Source organism: Betta splendens, chromosome 16, assembly GCF_900634795.4.
Source record: "Betta splendens chromosome 16, fBetSpl5.4, whole genome shotgun sequence".
Classification (NCBI taxonomy): Eukaryota; Metazoa; Chordata; class Actinopteri; order Anabantiformes; family Osphronemidae; genus Betta; species Betta splendens.
In genome coordinates, this window is record NC_040896.2 from 17,813,516 (window position 1) to 17,827,350 (window position 13,835).

At 48.7% G+C, this 13,835-nt stretch overlaps 1 protein-coding gene across 1 annotated transcript in view; it reads right to left on the bottom strand.

Annotated features, from left to right (window-relative positions):
- Positions 1–5,848: 5,848 nt before the first annotated feature.
- The window catches only part of LOC114843240 (eukaryotic translation initiation factor 3 subunit H), a 38,887-nt gene continuing 30,900 nt past the window's right edge, over positions 5,849–13,835 (bottom strand). Inside the window, exons 6-8 of the mRNA XM_029129599.3 lie at positions 10,873–10,993; positions 6,645–6,777; positions 5,849–6,183 (exon numbers count right to left, since the gene is read on the bottom strand). Coding sequence (XP_028985432.1) covers positions 6,089–6,183; positions 6,645–6,777; positions 10,873–10,993 — 349 coding nt within the window. The 3' untranslated portion in view covers positions 5,849–6,088. The remainder of the gene's footprint in view (positions 6,184–6,644; positions 6,778–10,872; positions 10,994–13,835) is intronic.

The window sequence follows — 13,835 nt, forward strand, 5'->3', positions numbered from 1 at the left end:
GAACGTGACAAGAAAACGTCAAAGGCCGCTAGGAACAAACAAAACAAGCAAAGCGCTCGCATGCAGATCGCTTCCGATTCAAAGCATGATGTTAAAAAGCACTGATGGGTTTGACAGAGCCAAGCGGAGAAGGAATAAAAAAAACACGAGCCCAGCAGGCAACGGAGATTATTCATATCATGCATTTTAAATATCAATTCTAAAAGCAATTCCTACTAGTGCCCAGCTAGAAAATAAACACACTTAAATCAGATGCTGGCTTTTCTTAATGTCTGTGCGAAACAGAAAGACTCGATTAAATCGAGAGCGAGGACGAAGCGATGAATAAGTGGACGGGATGCAAATGTTTTTCCCCGCAAGAAAGACAGGGAAAAGGCGAGCGGATAGACGAGGGCAGCTTTAATTGTGGGTCTGTCCATGTAGGTCACGAGCATCCCATCAATTACTACACCTGGGGCAAACCTGGCAACCCCGGAACACGGGGCAAGCGATGATGAATTCAAATGAATAAGAATCCAGCAAGAAGAGAAAAAAAAGTTTGAAATAAATAAAATCTGAATAACAATAAACTAGTCGATAAGAATTCTCCCGGAGCACACTGGAGGTCACAGGCTGTGCGCATGCGCCTTAAAACCTCGCTTCTGACTAGCGTGGAAAGCAGCGGTGTGCTCGTCCGGAGTCTTCGTGATACACAGCTGGTTGTGATGTTTAATTCAGGAGTTCATCACGCTCCTCCCGGCTGCGGTGCTCGTATGGAGTCAACACCGCAGAGCATTTAAAACCCCAGGGGCTGAAAAAAAAGTCTGCGTGAGGCAGATCACGTCGGCAAATTATGAAGGTGAGGACGCGGGTTTTCTTAGAAGACGCGGGAGCGTGAACGCGTCCGACGGATGCGCGTGTTCGCTCGGGATTCCGCTCCCGTCTCCACCGGCCCCGAGGTTCCACATAAAACCTCAGAATATGCAATCAGCTGGTGAACCGGCGTTTAGCCGCTAATTGCTCATTTTCCTTACAGGTCACGTGGTTTTCACAAGCGTGTTTTTTGTTGTTGTTGTTGTTGTTGAAAACAGCTGCCGAATGAGAATGAAGCGCAACAATAAAACTAATGGATAGAAAAACCAAGACAATGAGCGTGGTACGTTCCCGAAGTGGAGAAGTGGGTTATAAAAGTCATGCAAATGTAACCTGCAGGCCTTTTAGCAGCTTCTAAAGCATGGATGAATAAGGGCACAGCCAAAAGTGTGTGTGTGTGTGTGTGTGTGTGTGTGTGTGTGTGTAACTGTAATTAGCGAGAGGTTTGGACAAATCTATGAACATAAAGCGTCACCAGCTCAGCGTGGTGAACAGACGAGCGGGCAAATTCCCCAAAACATTCTATTAGTGCTTATTGTCCATTATCAACGCGCAAGGAACGAACAGCAGAAGGGACGAACACAGACTAGACGGGCTGCTTCTGTAGTTACCAGGCCAAAATAATTGAACCTCGCGTCAGATTCGCCGGACCCTCGGCACAAACGCTTTCGCCGAAGGCCAAAAGCTCTCGCTGGAAACACAAGCGGACGCACAAACCACAGCGAAATGCCACGGGAGCCGCTGGACGCGGGCCAGAACCGTCGAGCGGAGTTCCCTCCACCGGCAAATACCGCCGAATCGCAAACAAATAATTATCACGGCAAATAAATAGGTCAAACACAGTTCTGCCAGCGATCCTTCCGCGGCGGTAAAAATCAAGACGTCAATAAAAGCCCTGATTTATTATTTGCAGCAGCCGAGGCCGAATCGGCGGCGGAGAGACGGAAGATTACACGCAACACGTGATTGATCTTCGCGAGGAGGACGTCCAGTGCGTTTGTCCCCGTCGCTCCGGGACGAGGCGAGACGTCAGTGATGGAGTGGGATCGCGACGATGCGACAGGGCTCGTGCCGCCGCCGCCGTGGGGATTAAAGCGGCCTCATAACGGCCCGTGGGATTTGTGCCAGCGCCGCCTGACAGCCATCGAAGCGGGTGGCACGAACACAGCGCTCGGCCTATACGGTTGCCAATCACAGTTCACGTCTATTGACCACGAGGGGGGGGGTCAATACACAGGTGCTTCAGTGTCAGGTGGAGGGCGGCTAGTCGCTATGATCCCATAAAGGCTAAATTCCTCATCCACGCCTCCTCCTTCTACCACGTGTGCCCTGCTTTGTGCTCTTGTTTTGGGGGGGATTTGCAGATTATTTTTCTTTTCCACAGGAACTACTTTACATCCTTAACAGCTATTCCATACAGGAGCCACAGTTGCCATGGCGATGTCTGTGGCAGAAAGTGGAAGGGGGGGGGGAGTAAAAAATAGGAAAAAGTCTTCAGAGTTGACAGGGAAATAACTGGTTTCATTATATTCAGCCAGCTGATTCTCTCTATCACCAGTGACAAGGCGGCGGTGAAGGAGCCCGTGTTTGTGTTTGAGCGGTAATAAATTACTGCTGGGGTCAGGGCCGAGGAGGCCGCGCTCGCTGATTAAATGAGACCAAACCTATATCCCTCTGACATCTCTCTGGCTGCTTCTCGGGAATCTGAAGGTGCACAGGCAAATCCCATAATCCTAATTAAGTATTTCCTCCCATTGCAGCGGACGGAACTCTGGGCCTGTTTACACGGCTAAAGAGCTCGTCCTGCGTCAGTGCGGGTCTCTGCAAAAGCAAAAAAACAAAAAAGGCACATCACAAAGTTTTTCAAGAACACGCGAGAGCAAATGAAATCACTCTGAGGACAGAGCTGGAAAGTTTGGTGCCGCGCGTTGCGTCCGCTGCCGTTGCAGGAATTACGCCTCATATTTGGGGGATGTCATTCTCATTTTCGGCGAGTCGCAGTCGTCTCACGGTCAATTGAGCGGGACAGTGTGGGAGAGAGCATTTGCGAATGCAGCTGCAGCTGCTGCTGCTGCGGCCCAAACAGTGGAACGATCCGAAACAAGCGGCACAATGAAGCGAGGACGACGCGCGCGCGCGCTCCCGGATCCGCGTCGAAACTCGGCGAAGGGGGAGGACGTGGAACGTGCGGCCGCGAGGAGGGAGACGAGAGTCGATCAGCTCAAGATAAGTTGAATGCGCTCCAAAGAACACGACGCACTCGTTCCGACGGCCACAAACCAACACAGAACTACCAGTTTCCACATTTGTTGCATTCATAAACAATAAAACATCTCGTATCGACGGTGAGTGAATGTGATTTGACACTAGAGCTGATGGAGCGGCAGCTTCTGTCTGAACGACCAGGAGTGTGACTCGACTGTAAAAGAAACTGAATCTGCGGCATTTTACAGAATTTGATCCATACCTTATTTGCCTCATTGATTTAATGATGAAGACACTTATTTCTGCAGCTTTTTCACTTTTTTGACACAAGGTCAGAATCCAAACCAACTTCTACATAACTGGAAGGTGCATCTTGATCATTCTTCCTTCAGTTGTGAGTTCAGCAGATGCTTGTGACCGACTCAGACACGTACGTATCTGCACAACATATAATCATGGTTTCTAGTTTATATTCTATAATCATCCACGTGCTGTGACCGTGGCTTTACTGTGCGACTGTGGAGTGGGAGCCGGACGCCGGTTCGACTTCCCCGCACCTCCGCTCCTTTGCCCTTGAGCCCCCTCGCTGCGACGGCGTGATTCCGCCTCCCACTCCAATCAAAACACAGCCGCTCTGAACGCGCGCCGCGCCGCGCCGCCGTCAGCGGGCTCGCGCTCGGCGGGGGCGCGCGGCGGCGGCTTTCGCACAAAGCCGACGCTTCTCTTAAAAGGACGTCTGCGGTGTTGTAATTCCTCACACATCCGGGGATTAGGGACGCGGGCGGCTTTGGCCCCGTCAGCCCTCAAGGGCACCATCGCCCCGCGGAGCCTGCTGCGGAATTACAAGCACGGCGGACGCGCCTTAACCAGAAGCCACCACTTAAAAGGCGATCAATAAGTGCCGGGGAGAGATGCTCACATCATACAGCGCATCAATCACCGGCACAGGTGCGCCTGCCAAACCGCCAGATACCTTAATTAATAAATATCAGCTGAGCCTTCTGTGGTGAATTAACATTTCCCGTCCTGCCAGCGTGTCAGGAAAGCGCGGTGATTTAGGGACCGAATCATTTCCGGCTTGAGTGTCGCCGGTCCAATAAGCGTTTATCATGTTGGCCGACTTGTAATTATTGTTAATGACACCGCGCTGATGACAAGCAGAAGCGCTATACGTTATTACTCCGCCAGGCTATGCTGATGACAAGTTAAATAACATCGTCTGCCCAATGAGATGATGCTGTTTAACCACAGGTCGAGGAACAACAGCGGCGAACGGGGCGAGATGGAGGCGCGGAATAATTATTGTACAATGAAGCGCGCGCGCGCTGACAGCTCCGTTATTAAATGGAGCAAGAAGCGCCATCGTTCAGCCTCCTGTTGATGGGTGGACACTGGTGACAGGCGCCACAAATGAGCTTCTGCGGCTGCGAGGACTGCTTTTAAAAAGGCGCGAGACTCTGCGCGCGCGGAGGATCCACGCAGTTACGTGTGAGGGATTGAGCCGACGCCGGTGCGCAGGAGCGTTCAGGGGGATGCTCAAGGACATTACACAGATGATTGACAGGGGCTGGATGCTGCGTGGCCCCGCATCCACCACCGCTGCCCTGAATTAATACGGTGCTGAGGAAACAGAAGCATCATTTCACCTGTTCCACAAATGTGTCTTTGCCAACCTTTGATTTACCACCACACGTCTAAAGGCCTATTGACGAACTCCAATTATGTATCTAACTTCTCTACTTAAAATACATTGTTGCACAGAGCAGAAAAACAAGAGGCCACAAGACAGGATGAACACAAGAGCGAAGCATCACACGTTTTGTGGTCGCACGTGTGAATTATGACTTTGAATCGCTGAAGGGTTTTTTCTGTTATAAGGCAACGTCACCCATCCCTGTATAACTCATGTGCAGCTCTTCCAGTGCTCATTCTGATCCTGTCTCTCTCTAATAGGGCAGTAGCATAAAGTGTGGGGGTCAGAAAACTATTTTTACTCCACTTCAGGTGATTGTCAAAAAAATGTACTGAAGTACACGGAGGAGCTGACAACTCAACGCCCTCACTGTGTATAATGCTCTTTGTGAGTTTTTGCCTTGTACCCTGGCATATTGCCTGTTTTATGTACCTAGATAGTGTGTCTGGCATGAGCAAAGCACACGAGCATCTAATTGCTTTTCCCTGTTGGTAAATTCCTCCAAAACAGTCCTTTTACCTACGTATTTCACCAAATATGTCGGCTGCTCAGTCTGTCGTGCAGGTGTCTTAAAATCTTCCTGAAAATGACAAGTTTTGCAAGATGAATTTCATGATTCTCCCCCCAAAAAACTGTCTAATTACCACTTGGGTGCAAAATGCAGATACTAGTGTGTCAGGTAATTTGAAGAGAACAACAAAGTCTACTTAGTGCAGTGAGACGACGGGTGGGCGCGTCACGTAGCAGGAATTTAATGCCTTCACTGGTACTTCTGTGGCAGTAGTGTTTACAAGGAAATTATTGTTCCCACCATGCGAACCAACACTTCAGCAAATCCACTAATAATTGGTTCCACCTGCTTGGTGTTTGAACTGCAAGACGAAAAGCATGTAGCAATAAAATTATGTATAAGTACCATTGTAGTGTGTAATTATGTTGCATTACGCGCAAGATCCTTTTTAGCATTTTTCTATTCCAAACAAAACCCGCTTTCTGTACGATGACACACAAAAGCAGTGGCCGAGCCTCGAGTGCAATACGCTCAATACAATCAAAAGCACTTCCACAGTGGAAAACACACACGAGCCACAGACGATGTTGAGATGAGAGATGTTTATTTAAATCAAAATCAAGTGATCTTCAAAGATAATGTTTTTATCGTATACGGGAATAGGAATAAAAACTATGAATAAATTCCTAGAAAACAAACAGTGGCGCAATCTTCCTCCAGTTGCTGTTGTGGTGGTTCTGCATCTCTCGTAGACCCCCCCCCCCCCCACCCCCCCGTGCGCTCCTTGCTTCTCTCGCTGATTGTCCCTCCCCCCCGTTGGCTGTTCTCTAGTTGTGGCCTTGGAGAGCCTCTGCCATAAACAGCTTCCCGAGGTTCTGCGAGGTGAATTCCTTCACATTCTGGCAGTAGTTGTTAATTTGCCCTGTTGGAATGTAGCCACATGAATCCATGCACCCCCACACACAAAACACCCACAGACACACACACACACACGCATTTGTGCGAAGAAATGCACACAAACAAAGTGGAGGCGGAAGAAAGGTGGGGGGGAATAGCAGAACAACAAAACATCAAATTAGTGAGGAGCAGAATAAACGGAAGGATCAAAATGTTGTGAGAAGGCGGAGGAGAGCGGAGCAGCGTGAAACAGCGGGGAAAGGGGCGGTGGAGTTGGAGATTGAGTCAATAAACTTTAAATTAATGTAATTTCAAGATAATGGCAGAGATAATTACAAAACAGAACCTGAGCTCCTGTGAGGGGAGCAGAGGCGGCTGGTGGAGGGGTCCTTTGGGGTGACGATGACGAGGGCTGTGTGCGTAGAGGCAATATGGAGTGTGTGTGAGTGTGTGTGTGTGTGTGTGTGTGTGTGTGTGTGCACATACCCGCAATGAGCAGCGTGTCCATGCGTGGAGGGGCCTGGGGGGGCTTGAACATTTTGCTGATGTCCTCCTCAGGCAGCGGGGGCTCCCCTCGGCTCTGTCGCTGGGTGTTTTCCTGCTGCCTCCGCTGGAGGTACTGCAGGAAAGGCACAGAGAGGAGGGGGGGGGGGGGGCATCAGTGAAGGAGAGCAAAAGGCGGAAACGGAGGGGTAAAATGAGGGGTGGGGGGTGGGTTGGAGAGGAGAATCGATGATGAAAGAGACGGCGAGGAGGAAAGGTGCGGAGGGACAGATTGGAGACGGAGGCAGGAAAAGACAGGATGGGAATATGATGAGAAAAGAAAGGGTGAAACAACGGCGACAGGGCGGTGAGGAGTGGGTGTGAGGAGAGAGTAAAAGTAGGAAGCAAGGGAGCAGGAAGGAGAAAAATACAGACGCAATATAGAGAGCGGAGTGGCAGCAGGTAACAGGAGGGAGCGAATGGAAACAGCAACAGGAAGGAAGTGAGATACACCAAAACACGGTGATCTGAGCAGAGCTGGTGGAGACGGGGAGGAAGCGGAGCCGCGTGCTGACAGGGACGGAGTGATGTGTGCAGCGCTGACAGTCAGTAAATCAGTGAGGTGTCGGGTCTCTGGGGGCCCTAAAAGCCTTGTTAATTTGGCGAGCTGGAGGAGAGACTGACACGGCCCAGCGGACGAAGGTGTGGCAGCAACTGTGGGTGCGTTCAAGCAAACATCCCACAACACCACTGCAAAGTGACCGAAACCGGCCGCGGCTGAAACCAACAAAGAAGAAAGTACGCGAGGACAATTTGTCCAAATGAAAATGTGTCACGGTGTGACTGCGCATAATCAAGATGCTAATGCGCAACTTCATTTTGCATATTTTAGAGACCGGCGACAACAGATTCACAGACTGGTGCCGTTATGTAACGACAGGGAGGAAAAACCCGACTGGCCTAAATGAGGCTCTCTCCTCCGTCAGCACCACGTGGAGGCACCTTTCACCGCTTTTCTTGACAAACTACTCAGGCTCTGTCAAGCTGCACGGGGACCGAGCGAACGGAGGTTTTTGTGTCCGACCACCACCAGGTCTGAATTGGACCGAGGTCTGGACTCCTGTGCAGCCTGGGCTTCATTTCTGCGGCTCCTGTTCTGGCAGAAAGGAATCCCGCCCCGTGCTGCAGGCCCCCCACGGGCTGCGGCCGCCGCTCGCTTTGTTTTGGTGTTTTTATTTCACGCTCCCCCTCCACGAGTCTTCCCGGGCCTGGTGCAAGAAAGAAGAAGCGTCCCCGCAGCGTGAGGCTGGAAGCAGCAGGCTTCACGCGGGGCCGCGTCCTGGCGCTGCGCTGCCTTTGGCTCCAACAACAGCCAGAAATGCTGGGTTCGGTATCTAGACCCGGTGAGACGCAGTCAGAACGGGCCTCAATCAGGTTGGGTCTCATTTGACGGCCACAAATGTTGGACTTCGTAGCAGAACTCTCACCATTAACTCTGATCACACAGTACATTGAAATGTACGTGCAAAAACCATTTGAGGAAATTGGCTCCTTGTGCAAAATGTTTTGCCAAAAATGAGCCGAGACATAAAGTGACTCCGGAAATCAAAGGCTGCATTTGATTTTTCATCTAGTCCAGGAGGGTCTTTCAGATTTCTTTCCATTAAAGCACATAATCCAATTTTCTGGGCAATTCTACAACTTTACATTAATATCCTCGGCGTTATTATTGCATTTAACCGTCATTTTCACTGCAGCCGTGTCCTGGTGCTGAAGTCTTGATGGCACCCAAGGGTCCCCTTCAAATTAGGATCTGGTCCAAAGTGAAGGATTCTGACCGTTTCAATTTTTTATGGCCCTGTGCTTATTCAGCATCTGACCACAAATTACATACATCAGTCTTGATCTGGCTTGACTTTGACTTTTGGTGGCGCTTTAGAGCTCAGCATTATCAAAGGTAATAAGTGGTGATTTAGACTCATATGTACAGCTGCCAATCACTTCAATAACTAATATATATTTTCAATTATTGAAACAATCACAATTACATTATTACCTACACGTTTCCCATGTTACCTACTGTCATCAGCTCTTACCTGGTTAATACTGGGGTCTCTAGCTACCTAATATGCTATTACCTCAATATTACAGCACTATTAGATGTAAAGCGCTGCAGATTTTTAATTAATGTCATCAAAATTAATTACATGTCACAGGAAATATTGCACCATTATGTAACTGTATCTGAAGGACCCCACTAACCATAAATCACCAGCTCTTGTTAATAAGATTAACACACAGCACTGCATTTATCTGTCGCTGCCTCCTAAAAAGGAGAAAAAGCTTAGGAAAATAAAAAATGAATAAAGCGGTGGGAGTGAGACATAAATTTCCTGGTACAACGACTAACTTGTCCACAGACCGTGCCTGGGAACCAGCTATTTACCAAATTCACAAACCTATAAATGACAAATGGAGCCCTCTCAGCAAGCTGCCTTTTTGCAACTCTCTATGATGATTAATAAGGTTCCATTTGTCCGGCGCGCAGCGGGGTCAATAGCACTGGAGATGTCTGAAAGGTGTAATAGCAGCTCACTTTCTTTTCCTCGGTGCGTACTGTTTGTTCATTGTGGAGAAATATGTGAGGCACGAAAAGAGTAGACACCATTAAAGGGGCTGTCTGTGCGATGCTGTGTGTGACGTGAGTGTGTGTATGTGTTTGTGTGTGTGTGTGAGAGAGTGTGAGGCTCGGGGGCTGTGATGATTGGTGGGTCAGAAGGGAAAGATGATGGATCATAATGGCTGTAGTGTAGGTGACTGGCCTGGGGATGTGTGGCTATGCAGCCGTGTGCTTCGTTGTGGCCTGGGTTGTGAGTGCCGCGTGTGTGTGTGCGTGCAGTGGGCAACCTGTGGCCATAGAAAACGCGTCGGCTTCATTTAATTTGTACGAACTTGGCTGCCGTTTTATTTGCTTGTTAGCCAAGATGATGGCGTTTCTGCCTGCACCAACATTAATACTTCAGACAGCTCCTCATTTCCATTTGCAGACAATAATGACAGAATAATGCAGCTGGTTGAGCGTAGGTGTGAGAGGAGTGTGTGCATCAGTGAGTCACCTTGTGCCTCTTTGCTTCAATATTCCCGAGGACTGTGTTTGTGTTTGTGTGTGTCTGCGTGTGTGTGGCCATTGTTTGCATGAGTTGCCGGATGTTTATAATCTCGCCGACTCTGCCGTCTGCAGATGGTAGGATGCTGCCTCATCGCTGGTGTGTGCGCGCTTGGTTCTGGTGTTTCTGTGCTTCTGGCTGAGACTGTGCTTGTAGGTGGTGTGGTGAGAGAGCCTCGAGCCACAGCATGAGTTTAGCAAGGTGTTGTTGTTTCCAAATGATCTTCAAGTTTCAGGTGTTTCTCACTGGTCCAGAAGAAAAAGTGTTCTCACTCACTATGTTTAATGAGACCCCTTGTGTGTGTGTGTGTGTGTGTGTGTGTGTGTGTGTGTGTGTGTGTGTGTGTGTGTGTGTGTCCACGTGCTAATGACCATTTAGCTTTCTGAACCCACTCCCTCTTGACACGCAGATGAATTAGTCCTTGTGTAACACAAAAAGTCACTGTGCCGATTACCAATTCCTTGACTGGAGGAATAATTTGGCAGATGGAGGAGACGCGTGCCTGAAATGGAGGCGATGCTGATCTGCAGTGGGAACGTGCCACTAGCTGCAGAGAGGTGAGCGATGATAAGGCTGTGACAGATATTTGAAGGTTAACATTAGTCACTCTTATCACATTGGTGTCGGCTCAAAGAGGGCCAGGAATGACTGTTAAACCTACATCTCTGCTTCAAGGTACTGGTACTTATGTAAATGATTGGGCACTAAGCAAATTATCATGATTAAATAGATGCAGCTTTGCTGTACAAACCCTCAGCATAAGTTTGTTCTCTTTTTCTGCTCACAGTTGCAGTCGTGACTCAGTAGAACATACTAAGGACATATTCTGCAGACAGGACTCCCTTTTTAAGCCCGCTGGGCTGTATTCGTGTGTTCATGTGCTACCCGGAGCTTCTTCTGCTGCCTGTGTCCTGCGATTACAGCCGTAATTGGCTGCGTCCGCGTCTGAGAGGACTGTACCTGCTGTCCCCCAGCTGAGTCTGTGGCTGCGGGTGCGTCAGTGTGTGAATGCAGCGGCTTTGTGGCTGCTTCCCCGTGAGCGAGGGAGGGAGGGAGGGAGGTACCTGGTGCTTCTGCTGCTGCTGCTTGCTGAGGTTGCGGCTGTAGGTGTTGTACTTGACGATCTCCTGGCTCATGTCGTCCACTCGGTCCATCAGGAGCTGGAGGCTCTTCTCCAAGTGGTTGCTGCAAGAGACAGGTGAGCGCCTCGTGAGCGTGCGTTGTTGCCGCTGCTGCTGCGTTCACTGTGCGTGGGATCTCCCTGCATCATTAGACGCAAACACTCGTGGGATCCCATGCAGGGCATTTTTCATCTTCCTACAGCTGCTTCCGCAAATGTGTGTGTAATCAATGACTCAGCAGACTGTGTCTTTGATCACAAGGCTCTTCCCTATGATTTTACCTTTTACAAGTGACAACCCCAAAATGAGTTTAAATCCCTGAAAGAGCACCGCGCTGCAGCCCGACCATCCATTGCTTCCTGAATAGGATTGGCTTGTACACCTGGTGTTAAATTACAGCGCGTTCGCCACATTTATCAGCCGTGTCATATCTGGAAGTGGTTTGGCCCACGCCCAACTAGTTGAAATGTTACCTCTCCCTTCCGTCTAGCCTACATACAAGCAACTTAGTGTGTGAATGAACGCTTATGGGGGCCCGGAGAGCGGCCGGGCCATCCTTCACCTGCGAGCTGCCAGAATGGGAGCGGCTCACGTCTGAAAGGCCACTCGCGCACTCTGCCCCCGGATGGCTTCACCGGCACCGGGCCGCGTGACGCCCATCCCACCCAGAAGCAGCTACTTTGAATTGAAAACACTCCTAACCTTAACGCGTCCCCTTAGAGACTAGAGCGCGGCGCGTTTTTCATCTGTCTGTTTGCCTTCCATTCTGACCTGATCTCCAAGTTCACCTCCTACTAGGTATGTCGCTCTTATGAATCCTGACATCTGACATGAAGCCCCTCTCGTGGGGCTTTGGCAGTACTCAGGCTCGAGGATCCCTCCTCTTGTCCCTGCATTGCATCTCGCTGCTCTGGTGCCACGTCCCCCATCGTCTTCCGACGCTGCCCTGCCGACAACACTCAACACACAACTCTACCGGCGTTCCTCTTCACCCTCCTCCCATGAGGCCCATTTTTAACAAGATGTCTCACTAGTGCCTGAAGCTCAACCTTGACAATGCAGCACTGCTCTACTTAGGTCTTGTTGAACTTTCCTCTGTGGAATTATATTGTGTCATTTTAGTTTGGGTACTACATAATGCAGCATGCACTGTGGGAAAGCAGATCCAGACTGTTTATTTAAATGACAATTGTAGCTGCAAGGACTACCAGCACTGTATGTTTTTGGCTGCGTGTGCACTTGAACTGATGTAAGAATTTCTCTGTGTGTTTTGCTATTTGGGCGAATAGGATGAGGAAACGAGTGGAAGAGGAGTTTGTTTTGGTTCAAGTTTCCTTCCAACTTCTTTTTTAATTAATTGTTTTATGAATCAATATTGCTTTTCCCTGCTTCTCTCAATCTTTGTGCTGCAAGCTAAAAACTATTTTGTCTACAAGAACGAAATCCATGCACCTTCAATTTTTAAGAAAGTCTTAAATACATAAAACAAAAATCCCAATAAGCGTCTCCGCAGCTGCTGCCTTTTTTCCTTGAATCAACATTCCGTGCAGCGCACCGATACTCAAATTTGGCACAGGACCACCGAGAGGCGACGCAATCAGACTGATCAGCGCTGACTCACTTCATGCCTAATTCTTTATTTTCCCGCTGTTGTCAGAGCTACAGTGGCAACAGAAGAAACAAAGCGAAGGTTCGTCTCGAAATTCTCGCTGCACTGTTGGACCATTAACGGCGGCAACTATGACTCACGTTAAGACGACGCGTGTGCATCTTAACGAGAGCCTTAAGGGGCAGCACCATATTAAAGATGAAGCTCTGCCTATTGCATTTTTGAAACCAATTAGAGCAACTACATATTTACCACTGCTGATAACACGGTATAGATAGGGTTATTAGAAAAAGTAATGAAAAGGGGAATTGTCGTGAAATTATGTCATTAACAAAGTGCACAACAAGCAGCTCGGTGAATCGAATCGCTTGCATCAGGTGGTGTAATTGTGAGTGTGGCACATTTTTCTGTTCGGAGAGGAGCGCAGCATAACGGTGAAAATCTGCTGTTTAGTCTGAACACATGGATATGGAACAAATGTACACGATAGTTACAGCAAATGTGCGAGCAAAAATATTAAATGCCCTCACTATTGTCGACTTACTGTTGATTTCTAACAATAACGTCGCTCGCCAGAGCGCCATTTGCACAGACCACGCCGCTGCACATTTCACTGCCAGGAAGACAAAGACTGCATGACTGTCAATAGACCACACAGTGATTCTCATAGGTTACGCAGCGTGAATTACTTCCGGCGCCGTGTTTGCATGTGCTGGCTGTTGTGTGATCAGTCTGTCAGCCCCTCCACGCACTATAACGCTTCCCTGCTGGGGTCTCGCCGACTGTGTCAGAATTGATTCCCGCTGACGAGAGCCCATTTAAAACTATTTCAACAGGCAATATGGCGGCTAATTTGTGCAGCGTGCATTCATAATATATGCAAGGAAATCATTTAATCAGAGCAGGATCCTTCAAAGCATCTGTCGTTTATGTATGCGTCCAGCTTTTGAGCTCCACACTGTTTGTTATTCCGTGCGTTTGGGATTTTGTTATCGATTTGTATTTTATAGTTTCTTTTGTAATTGGCTGTGAATACATACATATTGGAGTATGCTGAGTATTTGGCATATGCTAAGTAATGAAGGGGTATATTAAAAAAACTAGCCTAGAGCCTTCAATGTTTAGTGCTTCTTTAGTTTTTCCAGCCTGTCCATTTATTACTGTACCTTTTAAAGCCTGCGCTACACAAAGAAAACACACCAGAGCTCATAAATAATGTTTCTAAACACTCAAAATTTGACGTTACCAGCTACACATCGTTGGGAAATTGGCTCACTGAATAATTTATCACGCGGTA